General features: G+C 53.3%; 1 protein-coding gene across 6 annotated transcripts in view; it reads left to right on the top strand.

The window, feature by feature from the left end:
• Positions 1-24,164, top strand: part of TNXB (tenascin XB) — a 60,329-nt gene that overhangs the window by 18,886 nt on the left and 17,279 nt on the right. For 3 of the 6 annotated variants that reach the window (XM_036238340.1, XM_036238337.1, XM_036238332.1), the window contains exons 6-21: positions 1,480-1,636; positions 1,824-2,087; positions 2,892-3,641; positions 4,789-5,157; positions 6,276-6,569; positions 8,318-8,608; positions 8,956-9,261; positions 10,774-11,106; positions 14,379-14,672; positions 15,675-15,974; positions 17,838-18,146; positions 18,696-19,010; positions 19,137-19,460; positions 19,859-20,209; positions 21,743-22,066; positions 22,457-22,807. In XM_036238340.1, coding sequence (XP_036094233.1) covers positions 1,480-1,636; positions 1,824-2,087; positions 2,892-3,641; positions 4,789-5,157; positions 6,276-6,569; positions 8,318-8,608; positions 8,956-9,261; positions 10,774-11,106; positions 14,379-14,672; positions 15,675-15,974; positions 17,838-18,146; positions 18,696-19,010; positions 19,137-19,460; positions 19,859-20,209; positions 21,743-22,066; positions 22,457-22,807 — 5,332 coding nt within the window. The remainder of the gene's footprint in view (positions 1-1,479; positions 1,637-1,823; positions 2,088-2,891; positions 3,642-4,788; positions 5,158-6,275; positions 6,570-8,317; positions 8,609-8,955; positions 9,262-10,773; positions 11,107-14,378; positions 14,673-15,674; positions 15,975-17,837; positions 18,147-18,695; positions 19,011-19,136; positions 19,461-19,858; positions 20,210-21,742; positions 22,067-22,456; positions 22,808-24,164) is intronic. The other 3 variants (XM_036238339.1, XM_036238350.1, XM_036238360.1) reach the window with 3 other exon arrangements.

Here is a 24,164-nt window from a genome sequence, read left to right as displayed (position 1 = left end):
GGGAGCACCCAAGGGAGGGGTGTGTGTGTGTGTGTGTGCGTGCTGTGTGTCTATGTGTGTGTGTGGGTTGGGGAAATAGAGGTGACAGAGAAAGTAAGTAGTGGGAAGGATGAGGACAACCAAGGCCTCCTAGGCTGGATACCTAGGACAGAAAGAGAAGGGCAGGGATCCTGTGTGCCCAAAATACCTTTCGGCCAAGAAAACTGACAAAGCTTTATTTGTCCTCAACCCAGAAATCACTTCTTGGCTTCTAATCTGGTTTTGTACTTTGATATTTATTATGATGATTTTCCCTCCAATTCTCTTGGTTTAGGAGAGTGCCTTTTGAAATTTCCAGTCCTACGCGGTTGACTGGAGATGTCCTCATCATGGCCAACATAGCTAGGCAGAATAGAGAGTTCTTATTAGCTATCCTAGCTGGACAGCCCAGCAAAGGGCAGGGCTGTTGGACTGCTCAAGATGTCCAGTTCTTTCTGTTCCCCCAGCAGCTGGCAATCCAGGAGACCCTGCCTGGAGCGGGGGCTGCCAGATTTCCTGTGAGGTCACCATAAATAATCATAATACCTTTATACTTGGAGGAGGGTTGTTTTCTCATGGTCATGTACTACACATAGAGATTTAGGTAAAGATCTAATAAAACTTAAAACATGGACATACATTTAGCTACTAGAGCATGAGTTACCTGAGGACGGGAACCATATCTTTTTTGTGTGTGTCTCCAATGCCCAGCATGATGCCAGGTATGAAATTGGGAAACAAATTCGTGGAACTCTGAGCAGATTAACCTTGTTTTTGAGGGGCCTACAACTCTGCCGAGGAAACAAGAAAAATGCCTGAAGGACAATGTCATGATATGGCTCACACCCAGGTTACACAGCCAGGGGCAGGTGTCTGTGGGGAGGCTCAGGCTGGGGCAGATGCTTCAAGGAGGAAGTGAGACTTGAAGGGACATCCTTCATCTACTTCATCTGTTCTGACAAGAATGAGCTTAGTAAAAGCCTTGTCCTACCCAGTAAGTCAAGGTTGCCCAGGGAAAGCCACAAGGAAAGTCCTGGCATGTGTCAGGTGGTAGAATTCTGGCAAACAGCTGATGAACAGGCTAAACGGTAGTGCCCATGAGGGAGAACTCTGAGGTCACACTGCCCAGGTTTAAACCCCTGCCACTTCCTTGGTGTTGGTGACCTTGGGCAAGGTACTTAATCCTTGTGTACCTAAGTTTCCTCATCTATCCAGTGGGAATATGACCTACCCAATAAAGTTTAAGGATTTTGTTTATATACGTAAATTGCCTTAAACAGTAACTGGCATTGAGTAAGTGTTCCGGTCATGTTTACTATCACCACCTATGTTCCCCAGCTGTGCAGGGCCAAGTTCTACACATTCCCACAACTTGGACTTGGAGAAGGGAGATGTAAGGGGGATTGAGCAGCTGGGGCCGGAGCGCCAGCCCTGATCCACCTGGTGCTCTCTCTCTTACAGACGGAGGGGGAGAGCACCCCATTCACAGCGCGGGTGCCCAGCTCTGCCTCAGCCTATGACCAGAGAGGACTGGCACCTGGTCAGGAGTACCAGGTCACTGTCCGTGCCCTTCGAGGGACTGCCTGGGGCCCTCCTGCCTCCAAGACCATCACCACCAGTGAGAGCTGAGGCTGTGGGGTGGAATCCTGGGTAGAGATCTGGATTTGAGTGGGTCAGTGAGGAATCTGTCCTCTACAAGGGTAGAGTGGGGCGGGGGGACTTCATGGGGAAAAGTACTTAGAAGGAAAGCTGGTGACTAAAGAACCAGATTCCCACTGGATCCCTCCTCTCTCTAACTTGGCTAGTGATCGATGGCCCCCAGGACCTCCGGGTGGTTGCGGTGACTCCAACCACACTGGAGCTCAGCTGGCTGCGTCCCCAGGCTGAGGTGGACCGATTTGTGGTGTCCTATGTCAGCGCTGGCAACCAGAGGGTGCGGCTGGAAGTACCCGCTGAGGCAGACGGGACGCTGTTGACTGACCTGATGCCAGGCGTGGAATATGTGGTGACTGTTACCGCGGAGCAGGGCCGGGCAGTAAGCTACCCAGCTTCCGTCAGGGCCAACACAGGTATGGCTGGCCAGGGGTTAGGGAAAGGCCTGGTTTCTGAGTGTAGGACCCCCTTCCTCAGGAGCACATGCAGGGTTTACAGGCTCTTCTGAATGCACTTGGCAGGATATGTGGAAGTCTCAAAGCACTTGCTGGGGGTCTTGTTCTATATTAAGGGTACCAGGGAGATAGAGCCCTCCCTCAGGCATTTATTTGGTATCCTATAGTAAGGCTGCGGGTGGAATATGGGAGGAGCTGCCCATGGAGAAAACGGTAAATAGGAGATGCTGTCTGACCCACCTAGGTGGGAAACAGAATTTGTGTTCACCCTGGTCAGATCTTGTAGGGACTGGAATTAGGCAGATCAGAGACCAGCACTCCTGTTCCCTTTAGGATAGGGTTTGGGGAGTTAGGTCTCATGGGCAGTAATTTTCCACTAACCTCAATATCTCTTAACAGATGCCTGGATCTTTCTTTTTTTTTTCTTTTTTTTTTTTTCATGTGACAGACTCCCAGCTCACTGTAGCTCACATCCTCTCCTCCCACTTCCCCTTCTCTCCTTCAGACACAGGGCTCCCCTTGCTGGCTTTTCTCTTCTTTCTAGGGTACCAACACTGGCAGGCTTGGAGGGCCAGGGGTGAGGGGCTCCTGGGATACTGACTCCTTTCTCTCAATTCTCTTTCCAGGTGGGGCTGGGGCACAGGGACGAGGCCTCTGGCTCCGATGGGAGGGTTGGAGGAAGGGACTGCGGTGAGAGGAGTGCAGGGATGAAGGGCGGGCTGCCCCTGACCTGCTCTCCTCCTTTCCCTTTTTTGCCCCTGGCAGCACCAGGCCACTACAGTTACCCGGAGGTGCGCCCCCCGGCCACGCCCCCCAGGCCCCGTACCCGGCCAGCCCCTGCCCCGCGGCCCCCGCGCCCCTCTCGGCCAACTCGGGCCCCTCGGCCCGTGGAGGAGGGGCAGGAGGAGTCTCGGCCAGGGCCTAGCCTGCCCCAGCCCCCTCGGCGGCCGTGGGGGAACCTGACTGCTGAGCTGGGCCGCTTCCGCGGCACTGTGCAGGACCTGGAGCGCCACCTGCGGGCTCGTGGCTACCCACTGCGGGCCAATCAGACCTACACGTCGGTGGCGCGCCACATCCACGAATACTTACAGCGGCGTCTGGCAGCCGCCGCCCCCTCCGGCTCTCCTGCACCCACGCCCCGTCGCCCCCACCCCACCGCCAGCCCCGACTCGGGCACCTGGAAGCGGGACTCCAACCAGGGCATCTACAGCCTCTCACCCGAAGGCGTCGATGGGGTGGCTGCGCCTCGCCACCCTAAGCCCGAGGTGCTGGGCAGTTCTGCCGATGGCGCACTACTCGTGTCCCTCGATGGGCTCCGCGGCCACTTCGAGCGCGTGGTGCTGCGCTGGCAACCCCAGCCGCCAGCAGAGGGCCCCCGCGGGGAGCTGACTGTGCCCGGTACCGCACGCACCGTCAGCCTACCCGACCTCAGGCCCGGCACCACCTACCACGTGGAGGTCCATGGGGTGCGGGCAGGGCAGACCTCCAAGTCCTACGCCTTCATCACCACCACAGGTAGCGTGGGCTGGGGCGCAGAACCACCTATCTCCTGCCCAGGCTCACCTGCCATTGGAGTCTGCATCCCTCAGTTCTTCCCGCTGCTCACTGCTAAGACTGTCACCCCCACCACGCCCTCCTGCTTTCAAGCCCAGTATACACCATTTAGGCTCCAGGGGACCCCACAGAAAAGCACACACTCCTGTATTCTGAGAACCATCTTCATTCCCAGGGTCTTGACAGATACCCAAGGCCAAGGAGGCCTGGTCTTGGGGTTCCTGGTTTTCATTCGAGTTCGCAGGGCACTTCTGCCAGGATTGTTCTAGGCAACAACAGAAGCGGCATTTAGTGACTGCAGGCTCACTCCTGCAGTTTGGGTGGGGGAGGGCAGGAGTGACACCAGAGCCTGTTCTGACTCATTGTGGTGAGGGTGCCTGAAGACTGTGGTCAGTGGTTAGTATTTTCCATAATTTGACCTTGACCTCAAAGGGATACATCCAAACTGCTTGGGGGTGGCCCTGAAGCTATAAGGCAGCATGTGTATGTGAGAGAGGAAACTACTGCTTCTTGAGCTGCCTTTCCAGATCTCTTGGCTCACTTCATGCTGGTCTCTCCCACAGGAACGATTTCCATGCTCAGGGAAGGGGTGTTCTCTGGCTGTCATGGGGAGGGTTGTGGACCTCTTCTTCCCCCATAGGGCCCAGATGCCACCTGAGCTGAACGTCCTCCCTTTCCCTCTCCTCTCACTACCCATCCTCCGTTTGTATTCTCCTTCCCTAACACCACCTTCTCCTTTCTTCTAGGCTTCTCACTGCAGCACTAATGGAAGCCACAACCACCATGCATTGGGGAGGGGGATATGTGTGGGGAGGGACATAGACGTCTGTGGGGCCAGAAGTCATAGTTGTCTTGTCAGGGGAGGGATGTCAAGCTTTATTTCTTTCATTTATTGCCTGCAGGCCTGTCTATTCAGGTGTCATGGACAGGGGTGTTTGGAGGACCAGGCAGACCTTTGGGAGGATGAGGTAGCCCCAGGGATGGACCCAAGATCAAAAAAGGAAGGGTCCCCTGGCTCTCAGCGGCTAGAGGGCAGAACTTGGGGGCTGGGGTTCCTTTCTGGTTCTCATACTCTACTCTTCTGTTTTTCTCTCCCTGCCCTTCCCAGGGTCCTCCCCGTTGGGCCTCTTGGAGGCCACTGATGAGCCTCCTCCCTCAGGCCCTTCAACGACTCAAGGGGCTCAGGCCCCTGGCCTGCAGCAGCGCCCCCAGGAGCTGGGAGAGTTGAGGGTACTGGGCAGAGACAAGACAGGGCACCTCCACGTGGCTTGGATGGCCCAACCTGACACATTTGCCCACTTCCAGCTGCGCCTACGGGTGCCTGATGGGCCGGGGGTACATGAAGAACTACTGCCAGGAAATGTCCGCCAGGCTCTGGTGCCCTCACCCCCTCCTGGAACCCCCTATGAGCTGTCACTTCGAGGAGTAACGCCTGAGGGCGAGCCCTCTGCCCCTCTCATCTACCAAGGCATTATGGGTACATTCTGCTCAGACTAGTTTCCTGAGGTTGGGGGAGGGGCCAGGCCTTCAGAACTTGAGAGGTGGGAATGCATCTGGTGTTTGGGTCAAAGTGGTGGGAGAAAACAAGGAAAGAAAAGGAGTTGAGGGTTCAGAAGCAAGAGGTATGGAGGGATTCTGAGAACAATGATAGGATAGTTTGGGCAGGGGAGTACTCCAGGAAAAGAAGATGAGAGGAGGAAAATCAGAGCTTAGGGCAGGGATTCAAGAAGAGAGGTTGTAGGCCCTTGGCTCTTCCTATAGCTTTCTTTGCTCTGTGTCCTACCTGGACATCCTAGTCACTCCTTTGCCTCACCCCGCCCCATAGATCTCTCAGGGTGGGTGCGGGAAGGCCTCTGGCCCTGAGGATACTGACCCTCAACCCCCTTCCCTTCTTCACAGCCCCCGTCCCCTCAGATTTGGGTGGTGGCACTGCCCCCAACCCAGAAAGTCTGGCCTGCCATGAACAAGTGCCCTGTGGTCTCATCAACCAGTTTCTGGTGGGGGCAGAGGTTCCTTGGGGTAGGGAGCATCACAGCCATCAGGACTTGAGATGGGTGAGGTCTACAAAACTAGTGAAAGACAGGGCTTTGGGTGCCCAGCTCTCACATTGCCTCCTGGTCCCTCTTTATGGCACCAGGGTAGCTGATCCTCCCTACAACTCCAGGTCAGGCTCACCACTGAGACAGAGGGCAACAAGGGAGAGAGAAAGCGGACTGAGGAGTCTTCAGACTGCTCTATAGCACCAGTGGGGAGTTTTGAAACTCTCAAGAAGAACCATGGGAAACCTGAAACTTCCTATAAACCTTGGTGTGGAGAGAGACTGGGAACTTTGTGAGGGGTGGGGAAGCTGTCACAAGGAAAGAGTGAAAGCTCTCACTCCAGAACAGATGCTAAGAGGGGAAATGTCCCCTTCCCAGGAAGTCTGGTCACAAAGGGCTAAGGGGTGGGGAAATAGAGTCTTCGAGGAAGAGTTTGAGCTGTCCAGGCTGTAGTGAGCCAGTGGGTAAGGGGAGAGAAGGAGACAAGGACAAGGCAATGGTTGAGTCTTTCTGCTTTGCTTTTGCCCTCGTCCCCCTCCCCCACCCCCCACTCCAGACAGGGATTCGGAAAAGCCTGGGAAGCCCTTGGCACCACCACGCCTGGGTGAGCTGACAGTGACAGATGTGACTTCCAACTCCCTGCTCCTGCACTGGACAGTCCCTGAAGGCGAGTTCGACTCCTTCATGATCCAGTACAAGGACAGGAATGGGTCTCAGATGGTGCCTGTGGAGGGTCCCCAGCGCTCCGCCCTCATCACCAACCTCGATATGGGCCGCAAGTACAAATTTGTCCTGTATGGGCTTGTGGGCAAGAAGAGGCATGGCCCCCTGGTGACTGAAGCCAAGATCCGTAAGTGAGAGCAATCATGCACGCCCCTGCCCCTGCCTTCTGCATGGTCCTCAAGGAGGTCTTCCCAGTGCTTTGGGAACCTGCTTTGGGAACTTCAGAAAAACTTCCTGGAGGTGGGGGTGCCTGAGATGAATCCTGAAGGGAAGATAGTGTTGGGTCAGACAGAGAGGTCAAGAGGGCTGCAAACAGAAGGAGCTGTGGCAAGAGCAAGGCAGGAGTGAGTGTGGCCTCGTAGGAAAATTAATGTGTGTTTCCTCCGACTGGACAGCTGGCTACCTGGGGGGCTGTAGGTACTGGTCTTATGTGTCTGATAGGAGCTCGGGCCTCATTTGGGGGCCCTGGGGGGCCACTGAAAGATTTTAAGGAGAGACATGATTTGATATTTATCTTATAAGTAACACAGGCTGCTGCAGAAAGTAGCTGCTGGAGTGAGTTAAGAGCTAGCAAGAAATGATAGTGTCTGTGTTGGGATGGTGGCAGTGAGGCTGGATAGGGGAGGTGAAGGAGAGCAAATGTGCCCAGGCACCCCCACATTTCTGGATCAGACAGTCCCGTTCCCAGAGGCAAGGAAAAACAGGAACAATGTGGCAGAACATTGGATAAACATCTTTAATGGAATACATTTGTCAAATGTATTCCAGATGTTTTAGGTGTATCATCACACCTAATCCTTACAGCAGCTTTGGGAGGCATACCCATGTTATAGCTGTGGAGAATCAAGTCACAGAGAGGAAGAGGTCACTCAAGAAAGTGATGGAACATGGGGTGATACTGCTGCCCTCGTGGTTGTGAGAAGCAGAGGGGAGGCCTGAGGAAGGGATGTGGGTATCATCAGTGCCAATGGACAGAAGCCAGGGTGAACACGTGAGAAGAGACAGGCTACTGGATCCCTGGGGATAGTCAGCACTCAGAGTATGAACAGAGGAAGAGGAGCCTTCAGGGTAGCCTGGGGGGTGACTTGTGAAGAGGGTCTAAGCCTCAGAGAGTGATTCCTGGACGCCAGAATGAAGGGGGTGGTCAGACATGTTAGATCCTGTGGGAGTGATTCAGGACTACAAAGTGTCCACAGGACTTAGCTATGGTGAGCTCACCATTGACCCTGGTGAGAGCTGCCATGGAGGGTGGAACCGGGTTGGGAGGATAATGGACATGAGGACATGGCTACAACCAGTGTAGACATCTCTTTCTGGAATCTGGGACTAGAGCTCAAAGAGAGAGGGTGGAGGTAGAGGGAGATACAGCCAAGTGAAGGAGCTTGTGTCAATGCTGATGGCTAGTGGTACAGGGTGGCTGAGGGAGAGATGGGCCCCGGGGTACAGGTGTGTGAAACTCTCCCACGTTAATTCGTTCCAAGCATCATGCCCCCTTCTCTTGGAGGGGAAACCAGCTAGTAGTTAGGCCTGGAAGCAGTGGAGGTTGTCCTGATCCCTGGACATGGAAATGTGGAAAGGGCTGGCTGGGCTCTCTTCTCTCTGAAGCCCCTCCCTAAGCTGGAAATAGAGTCAGGGCCACACTAGTTTATACACCATAAGAAGGCACCCCTCCTCCAGGTGGGTGTAGCTCGTCACTAGGGTATACAGCTTGGCAAGCAGAGCGCCAGCTGGATACAGTCCCTCAGTGCTCCCTCAGCCATGTATCTTTGTGCAGTGAACAACCTGCACGACCTCACACAGCATCCTTACTTGGGAGATGGATGTGTCTTCTCCTTTGACCTGTGTCCCTCCCTTCTCTCTACTCCTTCTCCCTAGTACCTCAGAGTGATCCTGGCCCAGCGACTACACCCCGCCTGGGAATGCTGTGGGTAACAGATCCCAGCCCAGACTCACTGCTCCTCTCCTGGACTGTCCCCGAGGGTCATTTCGACTCCTTTATGGTCCAATACAGAGACAGGGATGGACGGCCCCAAGTGATACCTGTGGAAGGGCCTGAGCGCTCAGTCATTGTGTCCCCACTGGACCCTGACCACAAGTACAGATTTACTCTGTTTGGAATTGCCAATAAGAAGCGGCATGGCCCCCTCACGGCTGATGGCACCACTGGTGAGTGGCAGCCAACTAAGCCCCACGTGACCCCTCCCAGCATTCCATACACTCGCCCTCAGCCAGGAACCAGCTGGGCCTCCCAGTGAGATGGCTGACTCCAAATCCTGGCCCTGCTCCCAGGCTGAGGGGCAGCCAGCCTCCCCTGCGCTGCTGGGCCCCATTCATCCCATTCAGCTGCTCCCCAAGGCCCAGAAGGTGTGTCATGCCCTGGCAGTGCCGGACTTCCCAGGAGTTCAGCTCTCACACTAATTGAATATGACTCTCCAAGTGTGACAGCCCATCCAAACCCCAAGCCTGAATCCCAGGCTACCAGCTCAACACTGGCTAGATCCTCTTATTTACAGCCCCAAAGACGAGAGAGGAGCCCCACCACCCAGAGCCCCCTGAGCAGCCGCTGCTGGGGGAACTGACAGTGACTGATGTGACCCCAGACTCCCTACACCTGTCCTGGACAGTGGCCCAGGGCAACTTCGACTCCTTCATGGTCCAGTACAAGGATGCACAGGGGCAGCCCCAGGCAGTGCCTGTCTCTGGGGACAAGAATGAGGTCACCGTTCGCAGCCTGGAATCTGACCGGAAGTATAAAATGAACCTTTACGGCCTCCATGGCAAGCAGCGTGTGGGGCCTGTGTCTGTGGTGGCCACCACAGGTGAGTCAGGGCCACATGGGCCTCCCTCCCCTGCCAGCCCCCAGCCCTCTGAACAGGACCTGGACTACTTCGCACCTCCCTCTACCTTCTTGTTCTCGGTTCCAGTTCTACCAAGGCCCCTTTTCTTGCCCACATCTCAGGACTTCTCACCCAGCCACCAGCCCCTACCCTAACCTCTTTCATGGCCCTGCTTCTTCTCGATCTCCAGAACAGGCCCCTTTTTCCCCATCTTCCCCATTTTGAGGACCTGGAATTATCCCTCCACCTCACTGAGCTTCCCTCAGATGTCCTCGGCCACTATGTTCTTTCCTCATGGCTTTTGCCAGGATTCTTCCCCTACTATGACCTGGCTTGGGCCATCGTCATTTCTAAATTTCTCTCACCTGCTGCCCACATTGTAATGCCATTGCTGCTCTGTTTCTCTCTCTCTGTTTCTCTCTCCCTCCCTCCCCCCCCCTCTCTTTTACACACACACACACACACACACACACACACACATATACACTCATGTTCCTGCATTCATCCAGCCTCCCTGGCCAGCACAGAATGGCTCTGGAGCCAACTACCTAGATTTTCATCTTAGCTCTGCAATTTTCTGCCTACGGGACCTTGTGCAAGTTACCGAACCTCTCTGTGCCTCAGCATTCTTATCTGTCAAATTGAAATAATAATGGTAACTGCTTCATAGGGTTGTTAGAATACATACAGCACTCAGAACAGTGCCTGGCACATTGAAACTACTGTTTAAGAGTGAGCTGCTAGTTATCATTCTTGACTGCTCCCTCCTTAATCTCCTGTCTCCTAAGTAGTTCCCTTGGACCTGGGGGTGGGTCACAAAAGGGCTAGCTGCCCTCACTCCAGTCTCCCAGTCCACGGAGCCTCAGCAAACACCTAAGTGCAGCAGAGGGCAGGTAGGTATCCTGTGGCTTCGATTCTAGACCCAGTCAGGGAAGAGCAGGGCCCTCTTCAACCCCCAAATCTCTCTCCCACTTTGATCTGAAGCCTTGTCTTAGTAATTCATTCCTTAGGGCAAAAGCAAAGGGAGGGGCAGGGCTGCTGGGAGGCCTCTGCCAAAGCACATTCCATCTCCTGTCCTGTTAAGTGGGGTGGGCACTGGGAAGCCTGGGAGGGGCGAAGCTGAAAAGGAGGAGTGAGAGCAGAAGGAGGCCTCAGCGCCCCCTCACTTTCCTGAGGTCGGCATTGTCAGTGAACACGGTAGAGAGCTCAGAGGTTCCTCTCTTCCCATCTCAGCTCCTTTCTCAGACGTGAAGGGAGATCCCATCCCACAGAACCTACCAGTGCAATCCTGCCAGCAGTATATGATAGGGGACTGAGGGCCCATCTCAGCGTTGTCTTCGTTGATGAGTTACTGAATGGCTAATACAGAGGCTACACAAACCACTAGGCCTATAGCTTGAGGGGCATATTTGCTGGATGTAGTTATTATTATGATTAATGTCACCAGCAAAGCAAGTCACCCTTTAAGCTTGTATCTCTAATCTCTTTTCTCAGCCCCCCAGGAGGCTGTGGAGGAAACTAGCAGCCCCACAGAACCCAGCACAGAGGCTCCAGAGCCCCCCGAGGAAGCCGTCCTGGGGGAGCTGACAGTGACAGGATCCTCCTCTGACTCGCTGAGCCTCTCCTGGACCGTCCCCCAGGGCCACTTCGACTCCTTCACGATCCAGTACAAGGACAGGGACGGGCGGCCCCAGGTGGTGCGTGTCGGGGGTGAGGAAAGAGAGGTGACCGTGCGGGGCCTGGAGCCGGGCCGCAAGTACAAGATGCACCTGTACGGCCTGCATGAGGGATGGCGTGTGGGCCCCGTGTCCACTGTGGGCGTGACCGGTGAGTGAGGGTGGGGACCTGGTTCGCTCTACTCCCACTACCTCCCTGTACTGATTGCTTCCTTCCTGCAGTGGAACCCTAAAGCCCCATCTGCTTGGGGAAGACTAGAAAGAGCGGTTCACAGGGACTGGGCTACAACCAGTATGACTGTATGACTGCTCAAGTTTGAGACTTTCTGTGCTTCCTCATCTGTAAAATGGGGATCGTAATGCTCACTTCACAGAACTGTTGTGAGGAATCAACGAATTAACAATATAAAGCACTAAGAAAGGGCCTGGCGAGAGTGAATGTGCTGTCAGTATTTGCCACTGTGATCATTATAATTATCCTTACTCAGGGGTTTGCTCTGTCTACTTTGGTTCAGCTCTTAGATGGTCAGTGTGTATAAGACATTGGCTTCTTCATCAGTGCAGCTGGAAGCCTTCTTTACCACTCATGCAGTTAATGCAGGACAGGGCAAATTTCTCCAAGTAGGGGGAGACCAAGCCCTGCACTAAGAGAACTAAAGGCTCCTTTGACAAAGAGTGTAGAAAGCCATCCTAACGCCAGAGTTTATTAGAAAGCTTATTAGAAAAGGGGTGACACCACAGAGTGTGGTCTCCTCTCAGAGGCAGAGAGTGAGAGGGACCCAGATTGTTCAGGGAATTCAGTTTATATATCATTCTTTAGTTCCTGTGAGTTCTAGTTTAAGACTTTGTTAACCCATTTCCTTTGATATGGACATACAGCAAGGAAGAGGAGTACTATAGTGTGAAAAGGTAAGAATATGTAGTGCAAAAGGCCCACTGGCAGTTCCCAGCCTACTCCATAGGTTCCCTATGATTTTAGCCGTAGGGAATGAATGACTTTATTTTGTGTAGGACAGCCACTTAAAGACTGTGTTGTTCTGTTTTCCCTTCACAGTGTGGAGGTTTGTTAGCAAGCCCAGCAGAAATCTTCCTTTGTTGTGCAGGTGTCCTCGTGGCCTGGCGGCAGCACTGATCAGCACCCTGTAGTCTCTGAATGTGGCTTGATTTAACATTTTAATTAGCTTGCCTCCTCCCTACATTACAGTGAATGACTTTACCGCAAGGTAGAACATCCCTTCCACCCCTCCCTCTCTCAGAGCCAGGTACAAGGCCATTGGCCACCATAAAGGACCCAGCCTTGGCACCAACTCTCTGGAGCCTCGGCATAAGGGACTTTCCTGCTGACCTGCTTGGTCGCAGCAAGAGACATCTTTTTTCCCCTTTGTTCACTGAAACAAAGACACATTTTTGAAAAATAACATTTACTGTAAGAGGAAAGATTACAAATTTAAAAGCAGGGTGGAGGCTTGTGCCAGGCCCAGAATTTGTGGCCCTAGGAGAAACTGGGTTCTGTGAAGCCCTGTCCCTGGTCCCTGGGTAAGGACGGGCTGTGTCAGGCAGTATTCTGAGGCAATGCAATAGAGGAAAATTGAGTTTTGGAATCTGACAGTTCTGTTCTCAGCTTTCCCAGCTCTTAGCTCTGTGGTTAAGCAGGATGGTCATTATCAGAGTAGGAAGGTGATGGGCAGCTGGAGCCCAGTGAGCTGACCAAGGGGCCATAAGCACACAGCACCACAGCCAGAAAAAGAAATGTGTGCAGCTAGTTAGAAACATTCCTAAATTAGGAAAGGGTTATTTTACATGTAGCGTGGGGACTGCCATACCCAGGGATAGTTATAATCTTACCTTCTCCAGTGAAGCCAAACCACCAACAATAAGACTTGATGGTAAGGGACAGTTTCTCTTTCTCATGGAAAGAAATACAGAGAGGGCAAATTGGGCAGGAAATAGAGTCTACATGAACTAACAACTAGAAAGCAAATGAAGTGAAATATAATGCCTGGCTTAGAATATGTGGTGGTCACTCACAGCCCCCTTTGGCTGCCTCCATTCTGCCTTCCCCACCCAGACCCATTTCTGTCTTCCAGAGGCCTCATCAGCAGCCCTTTTTAAAGCAAGTTTTATCTGCTGGGAAGCTAGTCTTCTCCTCCACAAGAGCCAAAAAAATAAGTTCTTGGGAACCCCAGCCACCTAGCCACCTTTCACTCCCACTGCCAGTTGCTTCTTGGGACCACCTTCCAGGTTCAATCACTAATGAGGAGCGTCTGCCAGACTCAGCTCATTCCGAGACAATGGGAATGAGCAGGTCCTGAGCTTGGCTTTTCCCAGTCCAGATGTATAGACTACTCATTAATTTCATGAACATTTGTGGACCACCCACTGTGTGCGGGGTGCTGGGAACACAGCGGTGAAATAAGACATAGCTCCTGCCTTTTGAGTTCGCATTCTAGCAAAGGGAGACAGGCACCAAATTACACAAATATGTCGGTGGTACCATATGTGACAGTGACGAGAGCTGGAAGGAAAAGCAAAGCCCAGTAAGTGAGTGGGTGGGAAGGAGGCGGGAAAGGGGTGCCTGAGGAAAGAATGAAGAAGGGAAAGGACACAGCACCTAAGCCTTTGGAGAAGAGAGAGCACATGGGGCAAAAGGAAGGTGCCTGAACGTCTGTGGACCAGAGAGGAATGTTTTAGAATTGGGGAAGAGATATGAGAGATGAATGTGTGGGGCCTTGGAGGCCATGCTAAGGACTTGGCTTATGTTCTGAGTGAGATGGAAGCCATGGCAGGAACAGGCTCAGACTAATGTGTGGGGATCAGAGAGAAAAGGGGTGAGAGTGGAAGAGGGAGGTGATTCAGGAGACTGCCCTATAATCCGATAAGAAGAGCTGGTGGTACCTGGAGATGATGGTGGTGGAGCTGGTGAGGACAGCCAGCTCCTGAAGCTAGTGCCAACAGAACTTACTCATGCACCTGGCTGGGGTGTAGGACAGGACCCAGGATGGCACTGAGAAGGCAACTGTGGTTTCGCTGAAATTGAGGGGCTGAGGAGAGAACAGGTATGAGGGGAGTCCTTGAGTTCAGTTTTGGACTATTGCATTTGAGACATTGATTAGGCATCCAAGGAAGGTGCTGAGCAAACAGAGTTTGGGGGTCAGTGGGAGGTCTCGTGGGGAGGGACTGGGAGCCATTGAGGCACAGATGGAAGTTCAGCCAGTTTCCCAGGTTTCAGTGACTACTAACACCAAGTCCCCTAAGCACAGCCCCAAATCCTGGCTGTTGCCAGGTAGATGTTGCCAATCAGTGGAGGTTTCCATCATGCCTACCTCTCAGGCGCCACAAAAACAAAGCATGTAATTACCACCAAAGGAAAGAAGAGTTTTTCCTAACAGCCTTCCACCATCTCTGTCTCTGTTCCACAACCAGAAGAGACTCTCGAAGCCACTGAGCACCCCTTGAAGCCACGCCTGGGGGACATGACAGTGACAGATGTGACCCCCAACTCCATGGGCCTCACGTGGACAGTTCCTGAGGGCAAGTTTGACTCCTTTGTGGTCCAGTACAAGAACAAGGATGGGCAGCTCCAGGTGGTGCCTGTGACCGCGGACCAGCTTGAGGCCACCATCCCGGGCCTGGAGCCTGCACACAAATATAAGATGAACCTCTATGGGCTACATGGTGGGCAGCGTGTGGGCCCCCTCTCTGTGGTAGCTATGACAGGTGAGTGAGGGGTCATGCAGTCCCCATCCCTGATTATTCAGAGTCCCCTCACCTCGTAATCTCTCAGGTCCTGCCTCAGTGGCCTCTGCAGGTCCTCCTGGGGTCATAGGCATGTTAGTCTCTTCTGTGACCCCTTGGGCTAGGCCCTTCTCTGCTTTCCATTCCCCATCTCTACTTCACCTCATCCCCCAGGCCAAAATATCTTCCTTTCACCTGGCCAAATCTAGTCATAGACGGTCTCTCTCCCTCTGACTGTCCACAGCTGTTCTCCCCTTCTCTTTGCAAGCCTGCTGTGACGTGGACACAGCCACCACCTCACCCTGCTGCCCTATTTTATTCGGGTTAAATAGCACTCATCCCTGAATCCCTTGTCAGAGTTGCTTAGCCCCCGGGCTCGAGCTGTATTCCCTTCTGGAAGTGGCCCTTGCTCTTGGCTCCCAGGGCCTCCCCACCTTCATGGCTTCCTGAGCATGGGTTTCCACCCTTTTTGTACCATGGTGTTGGTGAAACCCATGGACCTTTCTCAGAGCAATGTTTTAAAATCTGTAAAATAAAATGCATAAGATTACAAAGGAAGCCAATTATATTGATATACAATTATCAAAATATTTTTAAATTCAAATTTATGATTTAGTAATACAGGGACTTCTTTATTTGTTCATTAAATAACAAGACTTGGTGGCATGTGTAATAACCTACCCACATTTGGAAGGAGCAATGAGTATAACCAGTATTTTGAAGTCTCTGCAGAAATTCTAAGTTGATGTGAAAACATCCGTGATTACTGTTGGTGACAAAGTCACAGGTACTGCTAGTAGCCCATGGTTGGTTTCCTATATTCATCACTGAAGGACATGCTACATTTCAGTTAGAGACCAGTGAAAATAAAGGTTTCCCATCTCAGTATGAGGCTCCTGGAGGCCCAGGGAGCCCAGGAGCCCTGTGAGGGGGCACTTCCCTTTCAAAGATCTCAGCCATGTTCTTTTTCTTCCCGGACCCCAGCTCCCCTCCTGCCAGCCCCAGTCACAGAGTCTCCTGAGAAGCCACACCTGGGGGAGCTGACAGTGACAGATGTAACGCCAGACTCTGTGAGCCTCTCATGGACGGTCCCTGAGGGGGAATTTGACTCTTTCATCATCAAGTACAAGGATAGGGATGGGCAGCCCCAGGTGGTATCTGTGGCTGCAGACCAACTTGAGGTCACCGTCCCTGGTCTGGAGCCCAGTAGGAAATACAAGTTCATGCTCTTTGGGATCCAGGATGGGAGACGACATGGCCCAGTCTCTGTGGAGGCAAAGACAGGTGAGCGAAACCCCCATGAAGCTGAGCCTGAGGCCCCAGCCTTCCCATCCTTCTTCACACTGCCTCGTCTCGTCTCCCTTGGTCCAGATCTCTCCATTGTTCACCTCCTCTGTTTTATTTGAAAATTCACACCGCCTGCCCCAGTCCAAGGCAGATGAGAACCAGGAAAACAGGGCTATTTCCTGGATCCATTCCCCTGGCTGACTTTTCCTCTCCTTTCATAATTCCTACTTCTGTTGAATGGGGGAAGACCCTTCTGACCCTGTCCTGGAAAGTAGAACGTGGGAAACTGGGATGCTAGGAAAGGGGGTGAAGGGAGCCTTTCTTGCCTCCCTGGGCCTTGTGGAGCCTCAGCCCTGAGTAGTCATCACCCAGTGAGAGTTGTGCCATCTCCCCTCTGACTCTCACTCAATTGACTCGGGCTTAGCGGGTCCCATATTTGCATCCCCAGGAGAAGCCCTTTCCTCCTCTGTCCTTCCCCTGTAGCCTCAGAAACTGGGGACGCCAGGAACCCAGGGCTGACTGCCCAGCCAGGCCCAGTCAGGCCTAGCCCAGCTGTGCCCCTTTCCTGGGTTTTGGTCCAGGCCCATCCCTGCCCCTGGGGGCTCCCTGTTGCCAGAAAACTCTCACAATAACAATTCTCTCAGCGTCCTTGCTGTCCAGAAAGGCAGCAGGCCAGCTCCTTCTCAGGCCTCAGGATGGCTTCCCAGCCAGACACCAGGTCCTTTCCCTGTTCAAACTCCCCTTTTTCTCCCCTTATTTCCTCACATGTAGGCAGCCCCCACTCCCCCACCAAGGCTTCTAGGGGTCAACTTCATCAGAACATCATGCATCCCCAGCTGTTTTCTGTACCTGGTAGGGATCCTGTGCCCCCTCTGATACCTCAGGACTTTTGGATTTCCTCAGTCCAGTCACATCACAAAGAATAGGCTCCTTGGTAAAAGGAAATAAACACACCAAGTCTGTGACAAGCTGCGCCCTGCTAGGGAAATAGTCCTTAATTAGTGGGAAGAGTCTGGACAGCAAGATGAAGAAGATAAGCAGCAAGGTAGAGAATCTCTTTTCCCAAAGATGTCTCAGGACAGAAGCCCCCTCCTACATTGCTTAAGTGGACAGAGGCACAAGCCAGCTGGGAATGGTAGTGGGGATGAAAGGGTGATGAAAAGATTTAGGGGGAGCACTGATCATTCGGGCAGTTCTGGTTTTCTTCAGCTCCAGCAAGAGGCAGTCAAGGAGTCATTTTGGAAAAAAACACAAAAACCTTTTCTCTCCGCCAGCTATTCAAGATGACACTAGCCCAGGGGCCCCACCCCGCCTCGGGGAGCTATGGGTAACAGATCCCACCCTGGACTCACTGTGTCTCTCCTGGACGGTCCCCGAGGACCACTTTGACTCCTTTATGGTGCAGTTCAAGGACAGGGATGGGCCCCGGATGGTGCCTGTGGAGGGCCATGAGCACTCAGTTACCATCACCCCTCTGGACCCTGCCCGCAAGTACCGATTCCTTCTTTACGGCTTCCTGGGCAAGAGGTGCCATGGACCCCTCACCGCGGACGGCACCATCCCCTGCTGGGCCTGCCTCTGTTTCTAGAGGTCCCTGGGAAAGGCATCTAGCACCCAGCCAGGCCTGAGCAGCAAGTGGTCACTTGTGATGGCTGCCATGGTTGTTATTTGGTCCCAGCCCCTCTGGCTGGGATCCAGTTCCCTCTTCTTTTTGCATAAGCCCATAACACCAGCCCTTCAAGACTCAGCAATGGCAAAGCCCTGTCTCCAGACCTCTCAACCCTGACCTTCGAGGTCACCTAGCCTTCCAGAAACATTTCAGCCATATGACAGAAACATCTCTCTCTGTCTACATCTCAGAGACCCAGAGTGCTGTGGGCAATACTGGAACGAAGCGTCCCCCAAAACCCCGTCTGGGGGAGGAGCTACAGGTGACCAGCGTGACACCGGACTCCGTGGGCCTCTCATGGACAGTCCCTGAGGGCCAGTTTGACTCCTTTGTGGTTCAGTACAAGGATAGAAATGGGAAGCCTCAGGTGGTACCTGTGGATGGCAGCTTCAAGGAAGTCAGTGTCTCAGGCCTGGACCCCGCCCGCAGGTACAAGCTGCTGCTCTATGGGCTGCATGAGGGCAAGCGTGTGGGTCCTGTCTCCACCATTGCCGTGACTGGTGAGTATGGCTATGGCCAGAACAGACTCCTCTTCCTTCCTGCCAGGCTCTCCACCTTACCTGGCCACACAATTTCTGAGCTTCCTATATCCCTTTGTTTGGGTGAAGGAATCAGTTGTATGGAGGTATAATTTATATACAATAAAATACACTCATTTTAAGGGAATAATTCAATGAGTTTGGGCAAATGTACAAGTAATGAAAACATTGCACCAGCTGAGGTATAAAATGTTTCCCTGGACCCAAAAAGTTTGCCTATACCCAGAGCAGTTAATTCCCCAACCCCAGCCTCTGGCGACCACTGATTGCTTTCTATCATTATATTTTGCCCTTTTAAGCATTTCATTTGCAGAATCACACAATACTTAGTCTTTTGTGTTTGGCTTCTTATACTTAGCATTGTGCTTGTGAAATTCATCCCCGTATATAAATATTTGGCTCTCGTTATTATTAATCTTTTGCCTTTATCACCTTCCCTCCTGCCCTCCTCTTGGAGAGACTGGTACAGTGACAAACTAGTCACCAATCTCTACTTATCTCTCTGAATAGCTCCCAGGGAAGAAATCGAAGCTGAGACCATGGCCCCAAGCCCTCCAGAGTCTAAGCCCCACCTTGGGGAGCTGATGGTGGATGAAGCCACGCCCTACACCCTGCATCTGTCTTGGACAGTCGCTGAGGGAGAATTTGATTCCTTCGAGATCGAGTACACAGACCAGGATGGGCAGCTTCAAGTTGTTAGTATAGGGGGTGACCAGAATGACATCACCCTCTCAGGACTAGACTCCAATCACAGATACCAGGTGAACCTGTATGGTTTCCATGGCTGGGAGCGTATGGGTCCCACCCAAGTCGAGGCCATGACAGGTGAGCTAGAGGAACTCTGCCCACCCTGCTTTTTTCCAAATAGTGTGAGCGCAATGAGGAGAGCAAAGGCAATATGGGCACCTGCTCTTCTCTGAGGTCCTTCTCTTTCTCCCTGTCTCTGTTCAGCCCCAAAGAAGGAGGAGGATAAACCTTCAGAAGCTACCACCACCACACCCGAGCATCTCATCAAGCCCCACCTGGGGGAGCTGGCAGTGAAAGACGCCACCCCCGACTCCCTGCGCCTCTCCTGGACTGTCTCCGAGGGCCACTTTGACCACTTTCTGCTCCAGTACAAGAACGGGGATGGGCAGCCCAAGGAGGTGTGGGTGCCAGGGCACGAGGACGGGGTTACCATCTCGGGCCTGGAGCCAGACCACAAGTACAAGATGAACCTGTACGGCTTCCATGACGGCCAACACCAGGGCCCCGTGTCTGCCATCGGGGTGACAAGTGAGTGGACGGTGGACGCCCCAGGGTGGGAGCCTGCAGGAGGACCACACTCTCTCTGCTGGGTGAGCCGGGTGCAGGGGACCTTCTGCTGGAGGCTGAACCACGGTGGCCTTAGTGCCTCTCCGCTAGGGTTCCCTGATGATCAGTGGGTCTCCCTGGACAGAGAAGGGCCTCCATGAGCTGTGCTGGTGGCTGCCCAGGGTCCCCCACAGCTGTGCCCAAGGCTCTGGGCATGTTTGTGAGAAGACAGTTGAACTGGACCACCCAGCTCCAATAGGGACTTCTCTGAAGTGACCTAAAGGCCCCCAGTCATGACCATGGCTTCTCCATCCTTCACCTACAATTTGAGGACGTGTCCACAGACCCTGCCTCACTCTCTCTGTGTCTGTGTTTCTCAGCTGCAGATGAAGAGACCCCCGTCCCCACGGAGGAGGAGGAGACCCCCAGCCCCAAGGAGCCCAGCACGGAGGCACCGGAGCCCCCCGAGGAGCCCCTCCTAGGGGACCTGACAGTGACAGGATCTTCCCCAGACTCGCTGAGCCTCTCCTGGACCGTCCCCCAGGGCCACTTCGACTCCTTCACGGTCCAGTACAAGGACAGGGACGGACGGCCCCAGGTGGTGCGTGTTGGCGGTGAGGAGAGCGAGGTGACCGTGCGGGGTCTGGAGCCGGGCCGCAAGTACAAGATGCACCTGTACGGCCTGCACGGGGGTCGGCGTGTGGGCCCTGTGTCCACCGTGGGCGTGACTGGTGAGTGATGGCAGGGCGGGCAGGGTGGGGAAGACAGGCCCTAGGAGATTTTCCCTTTATTACCATCTTCATGAAAACATAAATATTCCCACCTGCACACCTGCTCATTTTTGCACATCACTGGCCTGGGGATCTTGGTAAAGGGCTCATTCGTTCAGCAGGTTTGGGCTGGGGCCAGAGATTCCACACTCATAACAAGATCCTCCAGGATGCTGAGGCTGCTGGTCTGAGGTCCACACTTTGAGTAGCAATCTCCTCACAAACAAGGAATTGGATGCTTTCTCAGAACTGGTGGAGGGAGTCATACTGGCACCTCTGGTCCCTCTCAGAGGCTCAGCCTCTAAGGAGGGTCTGGAGGCTGTGGTGGCAGATGGCAGGTGCTCAGGATGCAGCGTCTTGCCTGCAGCACCTTCAGACCTCACGGTTCGGACAGCATCGTACTTATGACTGCAATGGGTCAAGTAAGATGTGGGTGCTCTGAGCCAAGCACTGTGGGAGTTCGCAGGGGTAAATGTCAAACACAGCAGAGAGACAAGTTCTCATCCTAATGGGGCTCACGGTCCTGTGGAGGCAGGCTGGGAACCAGGAAATCAGGCGAAGGAGGATACAGGTATGACAGGAGCCCTGGGGCCAGGCCAGCCTATCCACAGGCACCCACTGGACAGCTAGGAACCGAGGTCAGGCGGGCATTAGTGCGGTGACAGCTAGCAATAGGACAAGGACCGCATCAGGTCAACAAAGTCACGGCTGGTGCACAAGCCTGGAAACCAGGAGCGTCATGACACATGAGAGGGTTTTGGAGGAAATGCTTTGAGTCAGGGGATAGTCTTGAGATGGGGCGGAGAAGTAGGGGCAGCTCAGGAAGCCAGGGAATGCTCTCGGGAATACAGAGGTCTGTACACAGTTTTAAGTAAGACTGACGCCATCAGATGTGCGTTTAAAGGCCCATTCTGGTCTCCTGTGCAGAATGGATGGGGAGGCAGGCAGGGACCGAGTAGGGAGGCAGGAATGCAGGTGAGAGGTGAGGGTGACCCAAAACAGGAAGTTGAGACCGCAGGTGTGGGGAGGAGGACATCAAGGGGAGCTTAGGGGAGAGTGGGAAGCTCTGAGTCCGATGGACAGGAACAGATGCGGGAACACAGCAGGTTTCTGTTTGGGGAAGGGGTTCTGGGCTGGTAGGGAGCAAAGACATTGAGCCAAAGGGAGCGACATGCCGCGAGACCCCAGTGGAGGGAGCCCAGGGCATGGCAGCTATGCAGCGCAGCTGCAGCTACGTGGAACTGTGTTCAGAGGAGAGGGGTGTGCCGGAGAGAGAGGGAGAGGTCAAGGGGGTGCTGGTAGGTGGTGGGTGAGGAAGGGGTGGGGATGGTGTGGTGATGGGAAGGAGACGTTAAAGACACCGGACAAACAGGAGCTAGAGGCACTGTGGAGGGCAAGGTTCTGCCCCTTCCTGTCTTCTTTTTGCAATACACCCCTTTATATGCTGAACTGCGGACTGAGGCGACCTTGCTTGTCCCCCATGTCTCTGTCTAGCTCCAGACTATGAAGCCGTGACTACCCAAGCCCTGCCCACCACCACCCCTGAGCCTCCCATCAAGCCCCGCCTGGGGGAGCTGGCAGTGACCGACGCCACCCCCGATTCCCTGCGCCTCTCCTGGACTGTCTCCGAGGGCCAGTTTGACCACTTCCTGGTCCAGTACAAGAACGGGGACGGGCAGCCCAAGGTGGTGCGGGTGCCAGGCCACGAGGACGGGGTCACCATCTCGGGCCTGGAGCCAGACCACAAGTACAAGATGAACCTGTACGGCTTCCATGACGGCCAACGCCAGGGCCCCGTGTCTGCCATCGGGGTGACAGGTGAGTGGACGGTGGACGCCCCAGGGTGGGAGCCTGCAGGAGGACCACACTCTCTCTGCTGGGTGAGCCGGGTGCAGGGGTCCCTTCTGCTGGAGGCTGAGCCACGGTGGCCTTAGTGCCTCTCTGCTAGGGTTCCCTGATGATCAGTGGGTCTCCCTGGACAGAGAAGGGCCTCCATGAGCTGTGCTGGTGGCTGCCTAGGGTCTTCCACAGCTGTCCCCAAGGCTCTGGGCATGTTTGTGAAAAGACAGTTGAACTGGACCACCCAGCTCCAAATAGGAACTTCTCTGGAGTGACCTAAAGGCCCCCAGTCATGACCATGGCTTCTCCATCCTTCACCTAAACTCTGAGGACATGTCCACAGACCTTCTCTGTGTTTGTGTTTCTTAGCTACAGATGAAGAGACCCCCGCCCCCACAGAGGTGGAGGAGACCCCCAGCCCCAAGGAACCCAGCACGGAGGCACCGGAGCCCCCCGAGGAGCCCCTCCTGGGGGACCTGGAAGTGACAGGATCTTCCCCAGACTCACTGAGCCTCTCCTGGACCGTCCCCCAGGGCCACTTCGACTCCTTCACGGTCCAGTACAAGGACAGGGACGGACGGCCCCAGGTGGTGCGTGTTGGGGGTGAGGAGAGCGAGGTGACCGTGTGGGGCCTGGAGCCGGGCCGCAAGTACAAGATGCACCTGTACGGCCTGCACGGGGGTCGGCGTGTGGGACCCATGTCCACTGTGGGGTTGACTGGTAAGTGAGGGTTCATGCGCCCCAAGGTTGGTAAGATCTCATTAGTAGTTTCTCCAGAGTCTCCTCCTCTGAATCCCTAAGACCTCAATTTCTGACCTCTTTTGTCCACTTACCATCTGAGGTCAGGTGTGGTACGGCGGCAGGAAGAGCCGGTCATAAGGAAGTGCCTGTTCCATCTGAGAGAGGCCCTTGTTTTGAGGCCTTAAAGGCAGTAACATCCTGACTTGTGGCTCTCTCCTTTTCCTGGGAAGGATATTTTATTGTGGGTAGGCACATATGCCTTGAAATATTAATACACTCAACAAATATTATATGAAGTTCATACTAACTTACGAAGAGAAAGAATAGTATAATGAACTCCTGTGTATCCATCACCCTATTTCAATCAAATATTAACTCTTGCCAGATCTGGCTCACCCACACCCTACTGACTGACTGCCCTTTCCCATAGAATTATTGTTCTAACAACTTTATTGAAGTGTAATTAACATACCATAAAATTCACCTGTTTCAATATACAGCTCATCAATTTTTAGTATATTTACAGAGTTGTGCATCCTTCACTATTATCTTGATTTAGAACTTTTCCATCACCCCAAGAAGAAACCTCATGTCTAGACCTTTTCCAACACCCAGCCCCAGGCCACCCTAATCTACTTTAGTCTCTGTAGGTCTGCTGTTTCTGGACATACCACATAAGTGGAATCAAGCAATATATGTTCTTTTGTGTCTGGCTTCATTCACAAAGCACATTTTTTAGGTTCATCCATTTTGTAGCATGTAGCAGTACTTCATTCCTTTTTATAGCCAAATAGTATTACTTGTGGATGGACCACAAGTAGTAGATAGACCATCGCAATGTTTTAAAACTAATTCCAGACACTATACTTCATCATTACATGTTTAAGTATACTCCTCTCTTTAAAAAGACTATTTAAAAATAACCATACTATAATTGGTATACCTTTAAAATGAACAGTCATTCCTTAATGTCCACGAGTATACAGATAGTGCTACAGTTTCTTGATTGTTTCATAATTATCATTTTACAATTCGGTGCTATAATTTGGTCTAAATAAGGAGATTAAGTTACAATCAGGAGAACTGGAATATGAATAGGTGATCAGGGAAGGCCCCAAGGAGTAGGTGGCATTTGAACAAAGACTTAAAGCATGAACATGAGCCATGTGAACGTGAGGGAAAGAACACAGAGAGAAGGAACAGTTAGTGCAAAGGCTTGGAGGCAGGTAGCTAGCATGTTAGATGGGCCATGAGGAGACCACAGAAAGACTTCGATGATCATAACTAGAAATGGACCTTAAGTTAGGCCTGGAGCTGCCCCCCACCGTTCTGGCCA

Source organism: Rousettus aegyptiacus, unplaced genomic scaffold (assembly GCF_014176215.1).
Source record: "Rousettus aegyptiacus isolate mRouAeg1 unplaced genomic scaffold, mRouAeg1.p scaffold_m13_p_1, whole genome shotgun sequence".
Taxonomy (NCBI): domain Eukaryota; kingdom Metazoa; phylum Chordata; class Mammalia; order Chiroptera; family Pteropodidae; genus Rousettus; species Rousettus aegyptiacus.
The sequence above is the reverse complement of the archived record's forward strand: the minus strand, read 5'-3'. Positions and strand labels throughout refer to the sequence as shown.